At 43.6% G+C, this 23,321-nt stretch overlaps 1 protein-coding gene across 1 annotated transcript in view; it reads left to right on the forward strand.

The window, feature by feature from the left end:
- The first annotated feature begins 5,888 nt into the window (after positions 1 to 5,888).
- Positions 5,889 to 23,321, forward strand: part of sptbn5 (spectrin, beta, non-erythrocytic 5) — a 49,756-nt gene continuing 32,323 nt past the window's right edge. The window contains exons 1-18 of the mRNA XM_056426772.1: positions 5,889 to 6,002; positions 9,533 to 9,700; positions 10,013 to 10,129; positions 10,703 to 10,857; positions 11,106 to 11,334; positions 15,044 to 15,130; positions 15,205 to 15,312; positions 16,531 to 16,615; positions 16,803 to 16,936; positions 17,156 to 17,376; positions 18,010 to 18,148; positions 18,719 to 18,853; positions 19,673 to 19,761; positions 20,793 to 20,946; positions 21,048 to 21,251; positions 21,859 to 22,065; positions 22,134 to 22,305; positions 22,993 to 23,129. Coding sequence (XP_056282747.1) covers positions 5,889 to 6,002; positions 9,533 to 9,700; positions 10,013 to 10,129; positions 10,703 to 10,857; positions 11,106 to 11,334; positions 15,044 to 15,130; positions 15,205 to 15,312; positions 16,531 to 16,615; positions 16,803 to 16,936; positions 17,156 to 17,376; positions 18,010 to 18,148; positions 18,719 to 18,853; positions 19,673 to 19,761; positions 20,793 to 20,946; positions 21,048 to 21,251; positions 21,859 to 22,065; positions 22,134 to 22,305; positions 22,993 to 23,129 — 2,655 coding nt within the window. The remainder of the gene's footprint in view (positions 6,003 to 9,532; positions 9,701 to 10,012; positions 10,130 to 10,702; positions 10,858 to 11,105; positions 11,335 to 15,043; positions 15,131 to 15,204; positions 15,313 to 16,530; positions 16,616 to 16,802; positions 16,937 to 17,155; positions 17,377 to 18,009; positions 18,149 to 18,718; positions 18,854 to 19,672; positions 19,762 to 20,792; positions 20,947 to 21,047; positions 21,252 to 21,858; positions 22,066 to 22,133; positions 22,306 to 22,992; positions 23,130 to 23,321) is intronic.

Genomic DNA, 23,321 nt, shown 5'->3' on the forward strand with positions numbered 1-23,321 from the left:
GACGCGGTGCCTGGAGCTGTCCTTTACGGGGCAGCGTTTCAGCTGGGACTTCGTCACTGCCAAGATCGCCGTTCCCCTGCTGGGCGCGGATTTCCTCTGCGCTTATGGATTATTGGTGGACGTAAAGGGCCGCCGCCTGATAAATGCGGTAACATTTAGCTCTTACCCATGTACACTAAGTGGAGCTGGCTCTACCGGATTAGCTAGAAGGCTAACGGTGGATGAGGAGTTTCTGCAGCTGCTGGCCAAGTTCCCGGACCTCACGCAGCCCACCTTCTCGTCCTCCACGGTCAGACACGGGGTGGAGCATCACCTCTCTACCACTGGCCCGCCGGTACATGCCCGGGCCCGGCGCCTGGACCCGGCGAAACTCACCATCGCCAAGGCCGAGTTCGAGAACATGGAGCGCCTGGGCATTATTCGCCGCTCCAACAGTCCGTGGGCTTCACCCCTGCATATCGCACCGAAACCTGGGGGCGGGTGGCGCCCGTGTGGAGATTACCGCCGGCTCAATGACGCAACAGTTCCGGATCGGTATCCGGTTCCACATATTCAAGACTTTTCTGCCCACTTGTCGGATAGCGTGGTGTTTTCGAAAGTAGACCTTGTGCGAGGTTACCACCAGGTGCCTGTTCAGCCAGCGGACGTCCCCAAGACGGCGGTGATCACTCCGTTCGGCCTGTTCGAGTTCCTGAGGATGCCTTTCGGACTCAAGAATGCAGCGCAGACATTCCAGCGCCTGATGGACACGGTGCTGAGGGACCTGCCTTTTCTGTTTGTCTACTTGGACGACATACTGGTTGCCAGTACATCAAGGGCCGAGCACATGTCTCACCTTCGGATATTGTTTGATCGCCTCAGCCAGCATGGGTTGATCATCAACCCGGCTAAATGCCAGTTTGGATTATCCACCATTGACTTTCTGGGACATCGCATCACGAAGTACGGGGCGATTCCCCTCCCATCAAAGGTGGAGGCAGTCACTAATTTTGCGCGTCCACTCACAGTGAGGGCCCTGCAGGAGTTTTTAGGCATGATCAATTTCTACCACCGCTTTATTCCCCGAGCAGCCCAATTGATGCGGCCCCTGTATGAGGCCCTGAAGGACAAGGCCAGCAAAAAGATGGTGAACGGGAACGGGCGTTCGTGGACGCTAAAATGGCTCTGGTGGAGGCAACAATGTTGGCACACCCGTCCCGTAAAACTCCGATTGCCATCACCACGGACGCTTCGGACTACGCGGTGGGTGCCGTGCACGAGCAGTGGGTGAAGGGGGCGTGGCAACCGCTCGCTTTCTTCAGCCGGCAGTTGCGCCCGAATGAACGAAAATACAGTACGTTCGACCGAGAACTCCTCGGCCTTTTTCTGGCCATTCGGCATTTCCGGTTCTTGCTGGAGGCTCGGCAGTTCACCGCGTATGTGGACCACAAGCCGCTGACGTTTGCCATGAGGAAGAGCGCCGAACCGTGGTCTGCGCGGCAGCAGCGCCAGCTTGCCTACATATCGGAGTTCACGACGGATCTGCAGCATGTCGCAGGCAAGGAGAACCTGGTCGCAGACTGCCTCTCCAGGGCCGTCCAGTTGGGATTGGACTACAGCAAGATGGCCGAGGAGCAGATTGCAGACCCAGGCGTTCTCGAATTGAGGACGGCAGAGACGGGGCTGCGGTTGGAGGACGTTCCGTTTGGCGAGACCGGCACAACGCTTCTGTGCGACGTCTCCACAGGCCAGCCACGGCCGGTGGTTCCCGACGGCTGGAGACGACAGGTTTTCCAGACGGTGCATGGGCTGTCACACCCTGGCAAGAAGGCGTCGCAGAAGTTGGTGGCAGCAAAGTTCGTCTGGCACGGGTTGAAAAAGGATGTACGAGAGTGGGCCGGGACCTGTGTGGTGTGCCAGCGCGCCAAGGTCCACCGTCACATAAAGACCCCTTTAGCACAGTTCTCGGTGCCGGAAAGGAGGTTCGACCACGTGAATGTGGACTTGGTGGGCCCTTTGCCCCCATCCCGGGGTTTCACGTACCTCCTCACAATGGTAGACCGAACCACTCGCTGGCCAGAAGCGGTGCCGTTGTCATCGACAACAACGGAGGAAGTGGCTCGGGCTTTCATTTCGACCTGGGTCTCCAGGTTCGGAGCCCCAGCCGATGTATCCTCAGACCGAGGCCCGCAGTTCACATCGGAGCTGTGGAATGCGGTGGCAGGAAACCTCGGAGTAAAGCTCCATCGGACAACGGCCTACCACCCACAGGCTAATGGTTTGTGCGAGCGCTTCCATCGCTCTTTGAAAGCTGCTCTCCGGGCCAGCCTCAAAGACTGTGGTTGGGTGGACAGGCTTCCGTGGGTCATGTTGGGGCTTAGGTCGGCCCCCAAAGAGGATCTACAGGCCTCATCTGCCGAGCTGGTTTATGGACAGCCACTGCGGGTCCCGGGGGAGTTTATCCCCAAAGTCACAGACCCTTGGAGAGAGAAACATTGTGGGAAAAGGCCAGGCTGTTCAAACCGGTGCCCACATCGCAGCACGGCCTGCCACAGTCGTACGTCCCGTCCAGCCTCAAGTCAGCGGAGTATGTGTTTGTTCGCCAGGACTGCCACCGGGGAACCTTGCAACGCCCCTATATCGGGCCGTTTCGCCTTCTGGAGACCGGAGACAAAGCCTGCAAGATCGACATGGGCGGCCGCCTGGAATACGTGTCGGTAGACCGCCTTAAACCGGCACATTTGGACCTGGACCAGCCGGTAAGGGTGGCTTTACCCCCACAACGGGGGCGACCTCGTGCCCTGGTACCTGCCCACAGCAAGACCCAAGGGGAAGCCTCAACGGAGGTCCTGCCCCCGGCCCCAGAGACACGGAGTCGTGCGGGTCGATTGATCCGGGCCCCGAGACATTGAGCGGTTGGTGGGGGCTAGGTGAATTCTGGGGGGAGGCATGTAGGGATGTACGAATTCACAAGGGCCCTTTAAGGAAAGGGGCGTAGCCCTGGTGACGGGGGGGTTAAAGGGCACCAGGAAGTAGAGAATAACACAGGTGTTGGAAAGGAAAATAAACGACCACGAGCAAGCAGAATTACTCGACTCTTCGTTATTTCCACACACCTACAACATGAAGAAACTTCTTCTACTTCTTCTGTTGATTTTTAAGTTGGTTGTGCTCCATAAGAAGAATATAATATATGTGTGAACAGTTACAATCACTCGAGGCGCCTGAAAGTTGATATTCCTCATTAAATGAAGGGAACGGTTCCTGAACGTGCCTTTTTAATCACAATAGCCGCATTTGCCTTTTTTTGTTATTGTCTGTACAATTAAAAATGAGCTTTTATTGTGAAAAACCAAAGAACTCCGCTCACATCTCCCACGTCGCTCCGTTAGTGTGTGTTCAAAGAACCTCTCCGGGTGACGGATGGAGGTGTGAACAAGCGGATTTATTTCAGGTGCACATTGGTCCGATTCCTCTTGGCGGGACGGACGGCGTCCTCGAGGACTCAGCGGGGCGCCTCCTTTGGGTTTAGGGGTGAGTCTTTTATAAACATGTCACTAATAAGGAGCGTTTCCGTTTCACAAGTTGTGTTTAAAGATTGACACGACTTCACGTTGAAATGTAAAAGGTTTTATTTTTGTGTCTTTGATGTGTTTCGTGGTCTCGTCCTGTCGTCACAGCTGGACACCAAAAAAGTTTATTCAAATATGCTCCTCTGCTGGTGTGAGGTCAGTTTGTACTTTAGGTTTCTACATTTCCTACAACAACAACAACTCAACTGTCTGTCTCACTCCTTAATCATCTGTATCTCTCTCCTCACCCGTCTGCCTCACTCCTCATCTGTATCTCACTCCTCACCATCTGTATCTCACTCCTCACCATCTTGATCTCACTCCTTACCTGACAGACGAAGTATTAAAATAAATGTTTTCCTTCCTCTAGAAAGACAGACGACGTGTTATAGAACTTAAACACATAAATACTTATAAGGGAGCTGATATTTCCTGCAGCAAGTGAACTAAACATTGACAGGTGTGTGTGTGTGTGTGTGTGAACTAACTTTGACCCCTGCACCTGCTGTCAGGTGAGCGGAGCTGCTCATGCTGTAAATCTGAAGGCTTCAAAGTTCACACATACACACACACACTTCTTCTTCTATGGTAACATTCAGTTCTGACACATTCTGACTGTATGTTGCTTCTTATTCCGACACGTCTTTGGACCTTTCACTCTGACTGATATTCTACAGCTGGAACAACAAAGCGCGTGGAGGTAAGACGACTCTCTGAACCTTCAACGACTTCAAGTCGCTTCTCCTCGTCGTCTGGAGCTTGTTCTGGTCCTACGTGTTTATACATCAGGATTAATTATAAATAAACATATATTTATTATCATATGTATTCTTTTTAAAGTGACACAAAGGGTGTTTTCAAAGTACAAGAAAAGTGCAAATCAGAGTTAACGGTTGTACATTAGTTCTGCTGTTAGCTTAGCTTAGCATAAAGGCTGCAAACGGAGGGAAACGGCTAGCATGGCTCTATCCACATTTACCATTCAATGCTACTCTATACTTCTATTTCTCTACATCTCACAGGGAAATATTGTTTTTGTACAAATACAAATACCTTTATTTAATAACTTTTAGTTTTTCAAATGTGTTTACAAACTAAATGTGTGCATTGACGTAAACTAGCAAATAATATGCAAATCAGTCTTAATACAATTACATGACGAAGAGGATTCAGATTCTTCATGTAAAAGTACAAAAGTCCAGAATGTAACACTTTATTAAAGTTATAGTGAGTTTTATCAGTTAAATGTAGAGCAATGTGTTAAAGGATCATTTAATTTATTCCTTACAAATGACAATCATAAAAAAGTCACATCCTTGAATTCATAAAACTTCTATTAACTATTTTAAATGATCTCTTATTATAAGAAAAGAGAAACAAATTACTTAGAAATGAGGATTATTGAACTGAAAATGTGAATATAAAGAAAGTAATAAAAGATAATTGCACTAAAACACACCCACACACACACTGAATACCTTGGCTCAGGTATTTTTACAGCAGTAATATGTTGAAGGTGTAACTGCTTCTATCAGCATGAAGACCAATAACATTTCAATTTCTAACTTATTGAAAGTGAGCAGAGAGCAGGTGACCAATCAGCTGACGGCTCACGAGACACTGCAGGAAATATTATTTTAATCTGAGTTTAGAAGTCAAGAAAATATGTCAACAACTACCGGCCTGATTACATTAACTCCCCAGAGGATGAACGCTGATGATCGTGTGAACCTCTCACGCCCCCGTAACACCATTAACCTCTTAAATGTTTTTTAATGTTCTATAAAGATGTATGTGAAATGTCCTGATCTCTTCTGACCTGCGGATAAACCCTTCAGACTCAGCTCAGGGGCGGGCTAACTCATTCGATGTTAATGACTCCACAAATGTTTCCTAGTGCCACGATTAAGACAAAAATATTGAAATGTGTGATCTTATTCATGCTCCCCAGAGGATGAACCCTTCAGACTCAGCTCAGGGGCAGACTAACCCATGCAACTCCACAACCTTTACCTAGTACCACGATTAAGATAAAATATTGTCTTTTTGTCAAGATTTCCGAGAAAATTCCTGATCTCACTCGTGCTCCTCAGAGGGTGAACCCTTCAGACTCACCTCAGGAGTGGACTAACCCCTTAGACTCCACAACCTTTTCCTAGTACCACGATTAAGATGAAATATCCTCTTTGATGTCAAGAGTTCCTCAAATTCCTGATCTCACTCGTGCTCCCCAGAGGATGAACCCTTCAGCTAATGTTAGTCTTTGCTATGCTAAGATTCATCGGGTTTTTTTGTATGTCCATTGGAACGTTGTCTGTGTGCTTCCAGCCAATCAGGATGGAGGGCGAGGAGGACGGGGCGGGGCGAGTCCGGGAGCTGCAGGAGCAGCGGATGACGGTGCAGAAGAAGACCTTCACCAAGTGGATGAACAGCGTCTTCACCAAGAACGGGGTGAGGAACACGTGAAGAAGAAAAGGAGACGTGTTTATTAAGAGTAGAAGAAGAGAAAACAATTCCTGTTGGTCTATGAACATCAAAGTGTCTCTGACCTGACGCCACAAGAGGAATACACATTCCTCTACGGCAGTAAACGTACTCATACCACATTAAACGCCTTGCATTCAACACCCCACTTTAGTAAAGTATACGAGTAAAAGTATCTCTAAGATTATAAAGTACAATATGTACCTCTGGGATGTACACACACTCTTGAAACCCTTATTAACCGTTCTTTACGATAAGACGGAGGTTTAGTGATGATGTCATCGTTATTCCTCCATCAGTCAAAGAGCTGCCGGTTCCAGGCTCCACCGGTTCTCTCGGTTCTCTCGGTTCTGCATTTGGTTCTGTGTGTTTTCTCCGATAACTGGACGCCGGCTGAACTCTGAGGCCCGACGCTGCTGCTCCTCATTCCCAGAATTCCTCTGCGCTTACAGCCGGGCGGTGCCGAGAGAAAAATGTGTTTCCACAGTGAGGTCGTGTCCTCTGGAATATTTATGGGTGTATTTGTTGGACAGGAATCTACAAATATGCACCATGGACATTTATTTTTTTGAAGTGTGAACATCATTTGGACTAAATTAATTAACTATTTAATGAAAGAACAACAAGATGAAAAAATGAAAAAGATAATAAAAAATTATCCACCAAAAAGAGACAAGCTGCACAATGCAAACTGTAGTGAAGGGAGATTAAATGATGGGGAAATATAAATACAAAATAAACACAATTAGCCAGTTTTAATAGAGTTTGGTTGTGTGGCATCTTTAATAAGACAAATACATGTTGGATTAAACAAATAACAGTTTCTTTTGAAATTTGTTGGTACTTTCGGTATTATCAATGTATGTTTTTTTAAATTGAATAAATTGATATAATAAAATACTTCAGAATATATCTATAATTATTCCTCGCTCCAGAGTACTATTGTCTAAAATATTGGAAAAATCCATATTTTTTTGACCGAACATAATGTTTGAATCACCATAATAAACACTATTATTACGTTCATATACATAATCTATTACAATATATTATTATTGTAATATATATTCCGGCCACCGGCGGCAGCATTGAGCACGCCGCTGCTGAGCAGAACGCTCAATGCGGCGGTGAAGAAGAAACCGGTGGGCCGTGTTTTAATGAACTTGATGGTGTGGATCTGAATGGGAGTTCTGTCAGAGTAAAATCACGTTCATGACGTCATCTTTACCGGCCTAATGAGTCATTGAGAGGATTATCTTTATTTGGTGGGTCTGAATTTTTCCTAATATTAATTAACCTAGTGTTAACTAACCTCGTGTTAACTAACCTACTGTTAGCTAGCTAACCTAATGTTACTGCTAGCTAACCTAGTGTTAACTTAGCTACCGCTAGACTTACCTCGGTTAACTTAATACTGTCAATGTATCTAACGCTACTATTTGCTAACCTTCTGTTAACTAATGACTGTCAACTTACCTAATGTTAACTAACCTATTGTTAGGAATAGTTATTAGTTGTTAACTACTCTTAAGTAATTAAACATTAACTAACCTACTGTTAACATAGCCAATGCTACCGCTAGGACTAACCTAGGTTAGCTAACTACTTTCAATTTACCTAACTTAATAAATTACATTTAACAAATATTGTCAACAAAGGAATTTTCTAACATCTGAGGTATTCGTACTTTAGTCAAATATTTCCATCAAAGTTAAACTAAATCGTGTACTTTTATTTATTTTATCAATTTAAATGAACCCAATAACATTCCAATTATATAATATATTTAAGATGAAATTATAAATGTATTAATCCTTTTACAAAAGACCAAAACGTTATTTTTTAATGGGAAAATAACCTCCAGAAATATGTCTTGTTTGACAATAATTGTAATACTTTTCCACTTTATTTTTACTTTTACATTTATCTCCATTTTCTGATATTTAATAGAACAAACTTTTAATGGAGAAACTCGACGGATTGCAGGTCTGTTTTATATTTTAATAGATTTCATGCTTATTTATATTCTGACAATATTAATTATGTTTTTTAATTTTTTATTCTATTGGATCATATTTTGCGTTGGAGGTGAAGATGAACTCTGAGTAACAATGTTATCTCCATGGCAACAGGATATCAAATCAAGGTAATTCATTAAAACGTCAGAGAAATCCTACAGCTCAGTTCAACCCGAACGCATCACTCCAGCCATCAGTTTGAGCTTTTTAGTGCCAAATGTCTCAATGTTCCTTTAAAGGTTTCCTGCCGACGGACAAACAGTGAAAGAGATAAAAACTCTAACAAAGAGTTCAGATTAACAACGTTGAACTAATTAACTGTAGTCTCGTCTTTAAAACTGTCGACAGTGAGAATGATGCTCGAAACTATTTATATTGTATTTATTTATTTCTTTTACTAGTCCTATTCCAAATTAACATAAAATTAACATAAAATATTCTTGGTAATTTTTGTCTTATCGCTTTAATCAAGAAACGTATGAACACATTTCTAGTAAACTCAAGAATTGTGATTCTTTTTTAATATTTTTGTGTGCAGAAAGATCTGTTGAATGAATCACATAGTGGTGAAAATGCAATGAGTGTTCCTCGACTAAGAATTTCTTTGGTTGAGGAAAGTTCTTGTACGTACTGTAATTAATCACATGTTAATATTTGAGGGTTAGGGTTGTAAAACCTGTGAACTATCACCACCTTGTCACCACCTTGTCACCACCGTAAGAGCGTTAGCCTCATACAAGTCCATTAAAACTATTACACTTTAAATAAAATGCGCATCCGTAGCCGTACCGTCAAGTTTGCATTTCAACATAAAATAAAAGTGCGCTTCCTTTTAACCTATCAAAATAAAAGTCTGAGTTAACTATAAAGAGGAAGTAGATTAAAACATCTATAAATTATTCAAACAATACAATATATAAGGCATACAGCAAAACCATTAAGGCAGATACAAAAACAGGCAGTCAACACAAAACAACAAACCTTTCTCGAGGTTTATTTACAGCTTATTGAAGGTTTTGGCTTATAAAAGACATTTATATCCATTGTATGAAAGACAAAATTTGATTTCAGGACTAAATTCAGTTTTTTCAAATGAGAGGACCAGTTCCCAAGGTCACGGAGGTCAAAAGAGCTTCATGATGATCTGATGGACCTTCTGCGCAAACAGACTAAAACCTGAACCGTCGCGCCTGTGGCGGAACTTGTCCATTCGACGAGCCGCTCTCCGCTGTAAGATGTTACCTGACCTGCTGATAACCAGGATGTCCTGAAGCTGGCTGGACGGAGACGTTGTGCAACAAGAAACACTTGAGGGGAAACTATCTTTCTGACTTTGAACTTCCTGTTCAAAGTCACCGAGCTGTAAACACGTCTCCTCACGTGAGGGGGAGAAGTATTTTTATCCTTTTACTGGACCAATATATTCATGTCAAAATACTCTGTCACAAGTAGAAGTCCTGTGTTTTTCACCTCCTGCAGGAGGAGGTGGAGCTGATTGACGTTTACACGGATCTGAAGACCGGAATCCTCCTCATCCGTCTGCTGGAGCTCATCTCCAGAGAGACGCTGCCGCCGCCCAGCCGCCGCAAACTGAGAGTCCACTGCCTGGAGAACAACAGCATCGCCATCAGCTTCCTCAAGACCAAGGTACTGTTAGGGTCCTAGAAACCAAGGTACTGTTAGGGTCCTTAGGGTCCTAGAAACCAAGGTACTGCACCTGTTAGGGTCCTAGAAACCAAGGTACTGTAAGGGTCATTAGGGTCCTAGAAACCAAGGTACCTCACCTGTTAGGGTCATTAGACAATGTTTGAGTGAATATAATTTCAATGATTATCTAGTAAACCAGGCAGCGCCAAATATTTTTAAATATATACAAATATATTTAAAGGAAATAAAAAGAAGATCTAACGTGTTGTTTGTTTTAGTTTTAAACGTGTACATCACTGTCTCTCCCGTCAGATTCGAGTGGATCTGATTGGTCCAGAGAACGTGGTGGACGGGGACCGTACACTGATCCTGGGTCTGCTGTGGATCATCATCCTCCGGTTCCAGATCGGACCCATCAACCTGCAGGAGGTGGAGAACCATTGCTCCCTCTTCTTCTTCTTCTTCTTCTTCCTTCTTTCCTCATTCTTTTCTTTCTGACTTTCCTTCTCCTATGTCCATTTCCTTTCCTTGCCTCCCTCTCTATTCCTCACCTTGAACATGTCCTTCACTTGTCTAATTTGTTTATCTTCTTCACCTTCTCGCCCTCTCTCTCTCCCTCTCTCTCTCGCTCTCTTTTCTCTCCTTTTTTTCTTTCCTTGACTTCCCTCTTTGTTCCATTCATATCATCACCTCCTTTTCTTTTATCTTTCTCTCACTTCCTTTCTTTTCCTGCTTTGTTCCTTCCTCGTCTGTTTCCTTCTTTGCATCTCGTCCTCCTCTTCACCTTTTCTTTCCTCTCCTCCTCTCCTCTACATTTGTCTCTCTCTTTAATTTTGTTTCCTCTCTTCCTATCCTTTGTTTACTTCTCTCCTCTTCTGTCCTCATTCCCTCCTCCTGTTTCCTTCTTTACATCTTTTTCTTTCCTCTCACTTTTCCTTTTCTTTGTCTTTCTCCTCCTTCATATCCACCACCTCCTCACTTGTTTCCTCCCCTCCTCCTCAGGCGGGAGGTGGCAGTGTCGCTCACCGCTCGGCGAAGGAGGCGCTGCTGATCTGGTGTCAGAGGAAAACTTCTGGTTACCACGGCGTCGACATTCAAGACTTCTCCTCGAGTTGGAGGGACGGCCTGTCCTTCAACGCCCTGATCCACGCACACCGGTAACACACACACACACACACACACATACACTAACACACACACAGCACACACACTAACATACGCACACTAAAAAACACACAGACACACACGCACAACTAACACGCACACTAAAAAACACACACACAAGGACACACAGACACTTTTTTCTATTCTCCATCCAATCTGCTCCATCCTCTCTCTACCTCTCTCCAACTCTCTTATTCCCTCTCCCCCCCCCCCCTTTCTCCCCCTCTCTCTCAATCCCCAGGCCCGACCTTTTCGACTACTGCCGTCTCCACGGCGACGACCCCCGCCGTAACCTTGAGCACGCCTTCTCGGTGGCGGAGCGCGAGCTGGGCATCATGCAGCTGCTGGAGGTGGAGGACATGGTGGTGCTGCACCCGGACCAGAGGTCCATCATGACCTACGTGTCCCTGTACTACCACTACTTCTCCAAGATGAAGCAGGGCCACACGGTCCAGAAGAGGCTCGCCAAGGTCAGAGCGCCCAACGGGCACGTTGAAGTAGCAGTTCTGCTGTAGAACTACCATAACAGTACTAGTACTGCTGTATAACTACCATAGCAGTACTAGTACTGCAGTAACACTACCATAACAGTACCAGTACTGCTGTAGAACTACCATATCAGTACTAGCAGGGGTTTTCCTGTAGAGAAAATTTGGGCGTGCGCCTAAGCCGTTTTCCCGAGCGCCTATGACAAATCCCGAGCGCCTAAGGCAAAAAAAGGTCCGCGATGGAAAAAAATAACATAAATAAAAACTGTTCATCAGGTGCATGTCAGCGAATATGTTCTCAATAGTATGTTTCAAGTCGGCTACAGCCGAACCCTCGTTCTGTTTTGATCAATAGTAATCGAGTTCAGTGTTTCCCCTAGGTTTACAGCTTCAGGGGGGCGGGACTAGTGCCGCTAGCCATGTTGGTGCCCTAAGCTTAATTTAACACTGAGGTGTGCTCACCTGTGTGCGCGCATCACCGCTGAGCGAGGGGGGGGGGGGGGGTAGACGAAAATTACAGAGTGGCGGGTGGAGATTTCACCCTGTTCTAATGGTAGGGGAAACACTGGAGTTGATAAGCGTGTCTTCTTGTCTGATCAATACGCAACTGTGAGGTGCGCGAATGGACCGAGCGGCCAGCTGCTGATCACTCACTCAACAGCTCGACCTGAACGAATAGACGGTGCGCGCACAGCGCGCAAAAAAATAATTTGGGCGCACCGAAGACCCATTTTGACCCAGGAAAAACCCTGACTAGTACTGCAGTAGAACTACCATAACAGTACCAGTACTGCAGTAACACTACCATAACACTACTAGTACTGCAGTAGAACTACCATAACACTTAGTTCTATTTAACTTTGTTTGAGGCTCAAAAAGTATTTATTTTACTTCTTTATTTATTTCACAAAACAAAAGCAAATATGAGTAGAACAAGATGTTGAATGATTTAAATACATTTTAGAACTTAGAAGATGCTTTTTAAATATTAATCTGATTGAATATATATATATATATATATTTATATATGTTTGTGTAATATATATATATGTATTTATAAATATTTACATAATAATTTATATATACACACCTATATATATATACATATAAATGTACATCATAATATATATATATATATATATACACACACAAACGATCCAAACCGTGGACTCTTCTGTCCTCTGCAGGATAGTGTAGGAACTGCAGAAGCAGTCTGATTGACACACAAATGCACAGACACACACACGCACCATCTGTCGGCTCACCTCCTCTAATTACTGATGGATTAAAGAGCGACAGCAATACTGGAGGGAATACAATATGTTTTATATTCATGTTGGAAAACATTACAACACTATGACCATGATAATTTAATAAATACCCATATACATTAATTGCTGCATAATTTTAAAGATCTATGGTATTTAATTTTTTGCAATTATGATGTACTTCACTTTATTTACTACTATCTACTTTTTGACTTCACTGTATTTATATTTTGCAGAAAAAAAGAAAAGAAAAATACTAGTGCTGTGAAAAATAACGCGTTAACTCAGTTAATTAAATTACAGGATTAACTAGTTTTGTTTTTTTAATGCATTTAACGCATGCGCAGAATGAGCTTCCAATCCGTCTGTTGTTGGTCGTCTCTCCAGCAGCGTGTCATTCTGTCTCTACGTGTGGCGTTAACACGACTCCGATCTCCGTCTCGCGCGCGCAGAGCTCGGATGCCGGCGGGACGAAAAAAAGTCACCTGCACCCCCCCCCCCCCCGTCAACAACTCTTCTCGGAGCTCTTGCCTGTCTTGAGAGCCCTGTAAATGTATATATGTGATTAATCATGATTAATCCACAGAAACCTGTGATTAACCTGATTAAAAATGTTAATTGTTTCACAGCCCTAAAAAATACATAGAAATGATTAATTGATTAATTACATTTTAAGAAAATAAAAATAACCGTATCGCAACCATAATTTTTCCAGTTAAAACATTTGCTGGTTTCCGATGTTATAATGTAAATCAATTAGTAATAATGTTAATTTATTAATGGTAATGTTAATTTATTTGTAATAATATTAATTGGTTTGTAATAATATTACTTAAAATACATTTAATTCATTATACTGACATTCTTTGAATTTTCAATGCAGGAAAACAGAGTATTTTAGCACCTGTAACGTTTGTCTGTAGGACGCATGTTCATGTGGTCATGAGTCCGTGGGTCATGTGACTGTCGAGCGTCTCTATCCGGTGTCGTTGATTGTGGGCGGGACTTAGGAGCTCATCAGATCAGATCCCAGTCTGAGACGCTGCAGCAGAGACATCCACCAGGCGGACGGGCGCTGAAGCTCCACACCTTCTACCTTCTACCTGCTCAGAGAAACAGGAAGCTGTGTCTGGTTCTGCTCATTCAAAACTACATTACCCAAGATGCCACTGGGTTTTGGAGGCCCTCCATGTGTTTGTAGTCATTGGTATCTCTTGTTGTGAGAGCAGAGGCTGCTAGAAGGCGATCAGTGAACCTTTGACCTCCTCACGGTGACGGGTGGAGCTCTAGTAGTGCTCATGGTCCGTGCTCACCAGCAGGTAAACCAGGTGTGTCACCTGGGCTCACTTCACGATGGCTCAGGTGTGTCATGCTTGCAGCGAACGGCCTTCATGGTTTTTCTGTAGTTGGGGATTCCAGGTGTGCTTAGGTCTGGACAACGGCTCTCCAGGTGTGTATTACTGCTGTCCAGGTATGCCAGGTGTGTTGTGGGTATGTAGAAACAACCCGAGCAGACATGATGTGGGCACCAGGTGCTCTCCAGGTGCATTAGAGGTTTACAACAATACTTTTTAGGCTTGACGCAAGTTTATTTAAGCAAGTGTGTTCCAGGTGTGGACGAGGCTTTTAGAAGAATCTCCAGGTGTGTCGTGGTTTCAAAACCAGGTGTAGTCGAGTCATCTAGAAGCATTTCCAGCAGTTCTATTGTCGGCACCAGGTGTGTCCAGGTGTGTTCGAGGTCTCAGCAGAAACAGTTTGGCCTACATTGCAGACGACAGGTGTGTGAGGTGTGTGTGGTCGAGGGATCTGGAAGCGTCTCCAGCAGGTACATTGTCGGCCACAGGTGTGTTCCAGATGTGACAAAGGTATCTGGAAGCGTCTCCAGTACCCGGTGCGTTCAGAGTTCTGCATCGTGACTTCCTGTCAGCACCAGGTGCACCCATGGTTACCTCTCAGGTGTGTCTCAGACTGAAGGCGATGGGTCTCCAGGTGTCTCCAGGTGTTGGTCTGTAGGCGTCATTGACGGTTTGAGTATGTCACTGGGAGGAAGTCTCAGTGGTCGGTGGTTGAAGAAGCAGTTCAGGACCGGATCCTCCACCAGGTCCTGGGACCAGGTGCGTTACCTGTCCCTCTCAAGACCCTCTCAGGTACCTAGCGAGGTTCCTTAGGGCTCCATCTCTGTGCCACTCTCTGTGGTCGGTCTGCACACCTGTGCCGATCACACTCGTCTTCATGCGGCTCCGTCTGATCAGGTGACGCAGAATCAATTAATGCCTTTTCTCACTTTGAGCTTGAGGTTCTTTTTTTTAAACCCTTTTTATTAACATTTTCTACAGTGTATTATTCTACTGGCTCCTTTTTTAGTTGCATCTCTATTTGAATAATGTTTAAATAAATAAGACATTTTGTTGTTCTATTTCCAGATAGTCGGGATGCTGATGGAGCTAGACGGCATGAAGGTCCAGTACGAGACGCTGGTCTCAGATCTGCTTCACTGGATCAAGACCAAGGTAACAACAACAACAACAATAACAGTAGTGTTGACGCGAGGATGCTTCAGCTGGTGGTGGTTGTCTGACTGAAGGTGCTGCAGCTGGACGACAGGCGGTTCCCCAACTCTGTGAGGGAGACGCAGAAGCTGATGGCGGCGTTCAAGAGCTACAGGACGGTGGAGAAGCCCCCCAAATATCAGGTGGGACGATCCTTCAGTCTCCCTCTATGTCTCAGCTCTTCTTCAGAGCACACGGCCCTGTTTGAGTGTCAAGATTATTTAAATCCACGAGTCAATGTGATTTTTGGTTTAAAAAAATAAATATAAAGATTCAGCAGTAAAGAGTTTAAGGGATTTTTATTTTGTCTCTATATTCTTTAATCTTTTTCCATTTTTATCTCTATTGTTTAAATTTTATTTTTATTTTGTTTCCATATTGTTTTCATTTTGTCTTTATATTGTTTTAAATACATTTTTATTTTTTTCTCTTTCTTTTATTGATTTATATTTTGTCTATATTGTTTTTATTTTGTCTCGAATTTTTTTTGCATTTATATAAATGTTTGTCTATATATTTTTTATTTATTTTTGTCTATATATCTTTTTTTATTTTATTTTGTCTCTATATTGTTTGACATTTTTTTTAAAGTTTGTCTATATTGTTTAAAAAAGAAAAAAGATTCTCGATTTTTAAATTTTTTTTTAAATTTGTGTCTCTATTGTTATGATTTTTTTTGATTTTGTCTATATTTTGTAAAATGTTGTAAACATTTTTTCTCTATATTGTTTGAAATTTATTTTTATTTTGTTCCTATCATCCATCCATTCTCATTCGCTTAATCCGGGGTCGGGTCTCGGGGCAGCAGACCCAGCAGGCTGACCCAGACTTCCCTCTCACCCGCAACACCTTCCAGCTCATTCTGGGGGATCCTGAGGCGTTCAGGGCAGCTGGGAGATATAATCCCTCCAGCGGGTCCTGGGTCTTCCCCGGGGTCTCCTCCCATTGGATGTGCCTGGAAAACCTCTAAAGGGTCCTAAACCACCTCAGCTGAGGAAACTCATCTCCGTACCCTATCGCTAAGGCTGAGCTCGGCCACCCTTCGGAGGAAAATCATTTCGCCGCTTGTTTTAATTGTTTTATTTTTATGTTCTTTTAAATATCTTTTTTTTTGTCTCTATATTGTTTTTAATTAGTCTCTATATTGTTTTTAATTTGTTTTTAATTTCGTCTCTATATTGTTTTAAATGTATTTTTATTTTGTCTCTATATTGTTTAAAATTTATTTTGATTTTGTCTCTAAATTGTTTTACTTTTTTTTTGTCTTTTAAATGTTTGTCTATATATTTTTTGTAATTATTTTTATTTGTCTGTATTGTTTTTAATTTTTAATTTATTTTTGTTTTTATTTTTGTCTTTAGGAGCGCGGGGTGATTGAAGCTCATCTGTTTAGTCTGAAGACTCAGCTGGCAGCCAACAACCAATGGGCTTACAATCCTCCAGAGGGTAACACACACACACAGATGGATACAATACGTAGACACATTGTGTTTATATTCCTGATATAATCACATTTAAAGTTATGTATGTGCTTCTGGACAAATTTGACTTCTGTGTCCTTTCATAACACCATGTGTGTGTGTGTATTTGTCTGACTGTGTGTGTCTGTGTGTGTGTGTATGTGTGTGTGTAGGTAAAACCCTGAGTGACATAGAGAGGAGTTGGGTTCTTCTGGAGCGAGCCGAACACGAGCGTGAGCGCGCCCTGCAGGGGGCGCTGCTGCGTCTGGAGAACCTGGAGCAGCTCGCCCAGAAGTTCGAGAGGAAGGTAACTACAGGGGGGGGGCCACATTTTTTCAAAATAAAATTCTTCCCTATGCAAATATGAGCACCTTTTTTCAAAGTAAAAGACTTTCCTATGCAATTATGAGCACCTTTTCAAAATAAAAGACTTCCCTATGCAATTATGAGCACCTTTTCAACAAAAAAAAAGACTTACCAATGCAATTCATGTGCTCTTCCCCTGGGTGTGTTGCGTGTGTCTCAGGCGGCACTGAGAGACGGATACCTGGAGGACACGCTGCGTCTCATCCGGAGACAGGACATCCGAGGCCTCTCCTCCCTGGAGGAGGCACAGGCGGCCGGCCGGCGGCTGGAGGCGCTCGCCACCGACGCTCTGGCCAGAGGGCCGCGCTTCGCCGCCCTGAGAGACATGGCCGAGGCCGTGGAGAGGGGGAACTACCACAGCAAGGAGCAGATCATCGGCAGGTGAGAGAGAGACGGTGTAAAACATATCTATATACAGGACTGTCTCAGAAAATTAGAATATTGTGATAAAGTTCTTTATTTTCTGTAATGCAATTAAAAAAACAAAAATGTCATGCATTCTGGATTCATTACAAATCAACTGAAATATTGCAAGCCTTTCATTCTTTTAATATTGCTGATTATGGCTTACAGCTTAAGAAAACTCTAAAATCCTATCTCATAAAATTTTAATATTTCCTCAGACCAAGTAAAAAAAAGATTTATAACAGCTGAGTGTTTGTCAAGGCTCAGGAAACCCTTGCAGGTGTTTCGAGTTAATTAGACAATTCAAGTGATTTGTTTAATACCCTACTAGTATACTTTTTCATGATATTCTAATATTTAGAGATAGGATATTTGAGTTTTCTTAAGCTGTAAGCCATAATCAGCAATATTAAAAGAATAAAAGGCTTGCAATATTTCAGTTGATTTGTAATGAATCCAGAATGCATGACATTTTTGTTTTTTGAATTGCATTACAGAAAATAAAGAACTTCATCACAATATTCTAATTTTCTGAGACAGTCCTGTATATATTTATATATCTTTTATTTATTCATGTATCTATTTGTATGTGTGTCATGTGTATGGAAGAGAGGAGAACATCAGCCATCGGTGGAAGGACCTGCTGCAGCAGCTCCAGGAGCAGAGGAGGCTGCTGGGAAACGTAGTTGAAAACCTCAGCGTCCTCCGAAACATCGAGCTCATGTCCCAGGAACTGAAAGAACTACAAGTGAGTTCACACTGAAATAATAATAATACATTTTGATTATCAAGGGGAATTTACATGCTATATATATATATGTGTGTATATATATATATATGTGTGTGTATATATATATGTGTATATATATACATACATATGTATATATATATATTTAGTAATTATACTGTGTATATATAATATATATAGTATTTATACTGTGTATGTTTATATATATATATATATATATAGTATTTATACTGTATTATATATATAGATAGATATAGATAGTATTTATACTGTATTATATATAGTATTTATACTGTATTATATACATACACACATATATATAGTAGTTATACTATATATATATATATAGTAGTTATACTGTGTGTGTGTGTATATATATATATATATATTAGTAGTTATACTGTAGATAGTTTTGCACAATTTAAATTATCTACAGTGTTTTCTTTAGCCAGAAGTACCATATTTGGATGAGAGGGTGGAGCTTTGGAGGAGTGGGGTACCGTTAGCGTAGCATTCTGTAAGTTACCATCTAACGGTGAGCAAGATGCTAACCCCCACCTCCCCTTCCAGTCCCAGGCCAGTTCCTGTGAACTGGGGAAGCAGCTGGCGGAGGTGGAGGCTCTCCTTCAGAAGCAGGATCTCCTTGAAGCTCAGATCTCAGCTCACGGTGAAGCGATCACCACCATCATCAGCAAGACTCTGAAGGTAAGATATTGATTACGTTAATTGATCAGGGGGCTAAAGGTAAGATATTGATTAAGTTAGGGTGACCAGACGTCCTGTTTTTCCCGGACATGTCCTGTTTTTGAGACTTAAAAATTGCGTCCGGCAGGGATTCCAAAAACGTCCGGGATTTTGCTTCGTCCGATATTTGTGTTTCTCTGGGTCTTTCACAAACTAGTATTTACCCCTTACAAGTTTTGGAAATGGTATCTCCCTTACGTTCCACCTTCTTGCGCGAGCTCTGACAGAATAGAGAACAGTCATTGGTCGACCGATCTCAGGGTTGCCAGATACACGATAATTATCCTCCAAATACAACCATGTTGAGCCTTTGGTACGATACTTCACCATCTCCAATCTGGCAACACTGAGCTCCTTGCCGCCTCCACTAGTTCATTGTTGTTTGTGCGGCATGCTATACACTACTACCAGCGCCGCTCCCATAACGTGCACTACGCGCTGTGCGTAGGGCACCAAGTCCTGAGGGGGCTCCACAAAATAGGCAACTAAAAAATCCTCATAGTTATAAGAATTATAATGCCGATATTATTTCAGTCTAGAAATATTAGGCACCTTTTAGGCATGTATATCACAAAACAGGCAGAACAAGAGAGATGTTTAATCTGAGCACCCCCCCCCCCCCCCCCCCCCCCCGAGACGAAGTGTCCTCTTTTTCACAAACTCAAATCTGGTCACCCTAATTAAGTTAATAGATCAGCGGGCTGAGGGTGAGATATTAATTTTGTTGAAGTTTTTTTTAAAGGAGGTGCTCTTGAGTCGTCCTCTGTCTCTTCCTCTCAGGTGAAGGTGAGAGACGGTCCGCAGATTGAGAGCAGAGTGAAAGCTCTGGACTCTCAGTACAGATCTTTGGTTTCCTTCAGCAGCAGCAGGTTTCCTTCACTTTCACTTTCATATTATTCTTTACATTTTAGTGAAGAAACTAAACAACACATATGGATATTTATCTCCACTTCTTTCTTCTCTTTTCCTACCCTCCTATCCTGTTTCCTCTCTCTCTCATCCTCTCCTTTCTTGTTCCCTATTCTCTCTTGTTTCCTCCTCTCCTCTCCTACTACCCACTAATCTTGTTTCCTTCTTTTGTCTTTTCCTACCCTCCTTGCCTCTCTCCTCTTTCCTCCTCTCCTCTCTTTTTTCCTCTTCTCTTCCCTCCCCTCCTATCTCTTATTTCCTCCCCTCTTGTTTCCTTCTCTTGTCTTTTCCTACCCTCCTCACCTCTCCTATCCTCTTCTCTCCACTACTTTCTCTTGTTTCCTTTTGTTTCCTCTCTCCTCTCTTGTTTCCTCCTACCCTCTCATCCTTTTTCCTTCTCTTGTCTTTTCCTTTTCCCCTCTCCTCTCTTGTCTTCTCTTCTCTCCCCTCTCTTGTTTCCTCCTCCCTCTCTCCTCTCTTGTTTCCTCCTCTCCTCCTACCCTCTAATCATGTTTCCTCCTCCCCTCTCTTGTCTCCTCTTCTATCTCCTCCTCTCTCTTGTTTCTTCTACTTTCTTGTTCTCTATTCTCCCTATTTTCCTATTGTTTCCTCTCTTCTTTACTCTTCTCCTCTCCTCCTACCCTCTCATCTTGTTTCCTTCTTTTGTCTTTTCCTACCCTCCTTGCCACTCTCCTGTTTCCTCCTCTACTCTCTTGTCTCCTCTTCTCTCCCCTCCTATCTCTTGTTTCCTCCCCTCTCTCTTGTTTCCTCCTACCCTCTCATCTTATTTGCTTATTTTGTCTTTTCCTACCCTCCTAACCTCTCCTCTCCTGTTCCTCCTCTCCCCTCCTCTCTTTTGTTTCCTCTCCTCTCTTGTTTACTCCTCTCCTCCTACCCCTCCTTTTTCTTGTTTCCTTTTTTCTCTCTCCTCTCTTGTTCCCTTCCCCTCTCTCTCTCTCTCTCTCTCTCTCTCCCTCCCCCCCCTCACTAGGAGGAAGCAGCTGGAGGCTCAGTTGAGGCTGTTTGAGTTCTTCTCTGACTGTGACGAGGTGGAGAACTGGCTCTACGAGCACTGGGTGAGGCTGCAGACGGCCGGACTCGGACGAGACCTGATCCACATCCAGCTGGCCCAGCACAAACACAAGGTGCCCCCCCCCCCACTCACACCGTAAAGCCCAATTTAACAAACTAAGTCGAATTGATTTTTGTGTATTTGTGAATTAAAATCTGAATACTTCCTTGTCAGGCGTTGGAGGCGGAGCTTCAGGCCCAGGAGACTCTGTACCAGGGGGTTCTGGGTCGCGGTCAGGACCTGCTGTCCAAACAGACTCCGCTGAACCAGCGAGTGATCCAGAAGTGGATCCGGACCCTGAAGAAGCAGTGGAGCCACCTGAGCGGCGAGGCCACGGGCCGCCGCGACCAGCTGCAGGCCGCCGCCGGCATCAAGCAGGTGAACGACGAAACAACATGTTATCTTAGTCTAGTCTTATTATTGCCTAATAGTCTTATTATTGCCATTTTTATGACAATTGCTCATATCCTGTTAGCCTAAATAAGTATATTTACTATTGTTGAATCAAGGTTAAATGTTATTTTACAAGTTTAAAAAAAGTCCCCAATTTATTTTTAAATGCTCCTGGATTTCAGTCGGGGGGGAAAAAATGCTCCCTAAAAAATATGTAAAAGTAGCTTGCATTGTATCTAGCATTGTAGCTAGCCTTGATTGATTTAGTATTCATATTGATTATTTGGAAGAATAACCAAGGTTTTTATTTTTAAGGGCCTGCAGAAGTTTACAATTAATAATTTAAAAAAGCCCCAAATAATCAGAGGCTCATTTGGCTCATTGAGGATTTATGACCATGTTTTATAAGGACATTGTCTTTAGTGTCTTTATTTAACATTTTACTTGATAATTATAAATATATAAATATTGTCTCGACGTCACAATTAGGTTTTTTGACCATCCAATCAGGAGCCTCGCTTGTGTTCTCTCGAGTCTCCACCACCTGGTTTACGGGGACCGGGTTCTCACCACCACTTTCTCCTCCGTTCAGTACTTTGCCGACGTGGCGGAGGCCGACTCGTGGCTGGGCGACCGGAAACCGCTGCTGACCAGCGAGGATCACGGGAAGGACGAGTCGAGCACGGCGGCGTTGCTGCAGCGCCACCTGCGGCTGGAGAGGGAGATGACGGCCTACGCCTCGGAGATGAAGAGACTGAGGGAGCAGGCGAGGAGCGCCGCGCAGCTCACGGCTCTGACTGTGAGTACGGACGCACGGCCGCCATCCGCGGGAGGCGCCGCTCTGACGCTGTCTCACTTCCTGTGTAGGCGGAGCCTCAGCAGAGTAAGATGATCCAATACAGCGACTCGTCCGGCGACGAGGAGGGGCCTGGAGCGGTGACATCACCGGCAGCTGGGGTCAGGGGGGGGAGGGGCTCCGGGAGAGCGCCGCCTCAGAGTGACGACAGCAAGGCGAAGGTCCGCTTCAGATACAGCAAAGGTATGCAGGGCTGCCGCACGGCATGATGGGAAACGAGGGGTTAGACGTTGAGGTTGTGGTCAGTAAACATCCCTGTGCATGTGAACAAGAGTTTCATTTCCTCTGAGTAAAATGTTTTTCCCCTCAAATATCATTTGCCTCAAAACACGATATTTAGTTTATTGACAGAACCACTAAACAATCGAGTGACAACGACCGTCTCATATATTAAATATCATCGTTTGCTGAAGCTGAAGTCTCTGATTCAGACAATTTACTTTATTGAAAATAATGTTTTAATAATGTTCGTAATTTGGTAATTTTGTTCAGCCCGACTTTCCTTTTTACGTCTAGTAAGACACATGGGAAAAGTACCTATGTTAAATGAGTTTATGTGTAGATTTCCTCCAAAGGATCTCTTTGGTCCCAGAAAAGTGTTTCTCTCGAATGGCGTGAAACAAACAAACAAACAAACATAACGATGCAAACGGACCTCGATGGCCAAACATTAAGAAAAGGTTATAAATCAATTTTTCGGCTACTTTCACTCAACTGATTCTGAACAAAGCGTTTGTTCCCTTCATCACCTTCACGCTTTTCCTTTAGAAACATATTCTCTGGGACGCGTTGAGCTGATGACGATATGTGATTCCTATGTTTTGGTGTTGAACGGTTCCTTTTTACAAATGTAATTTAAACTGACTACAGGTCCGTTCCCGTGGGATCGCAACGAGATCGTTACCATCGTCGGCAGCGAGCCGGACGGAGACCGAGTGCTGGCCAGAGACGGCCGAGGAAACCAGCAGCTCGTCCCTAAGACCTACCTGAGCCTGCTGCCGGCCGCGGTACGATCAATAATCAATAACTTTGAGATTCTTTAGGCTTCAAAAGGGACGTCACGAAACTCGATACCACAAAACTATAAACGCACGAAAACACACATGCCTTATTACCAGGTTGTTTTTGAAGATGTATTATTAATACCTGAGGATCCTGATGAAGTTTCTCACTAACGATATAATCTGATACTCACTTTT

Source organism: Pseudoliparis swirei, chromosome 11 (assembly GCF_029220125.1).
Source record: "Pseudoliparis swirei isolate HS2019 ecotype Mariana Trench chromosome 11, NWPU_hadal_v1, whole genome shotgun sequence".
Classification (NCBI taxonomy): Eukaryota; Metazoa; Chordata; class Actinopteri; order Perciformes; family Liparidae; genus Pseudoliparis; species Pseudoliparis swirei.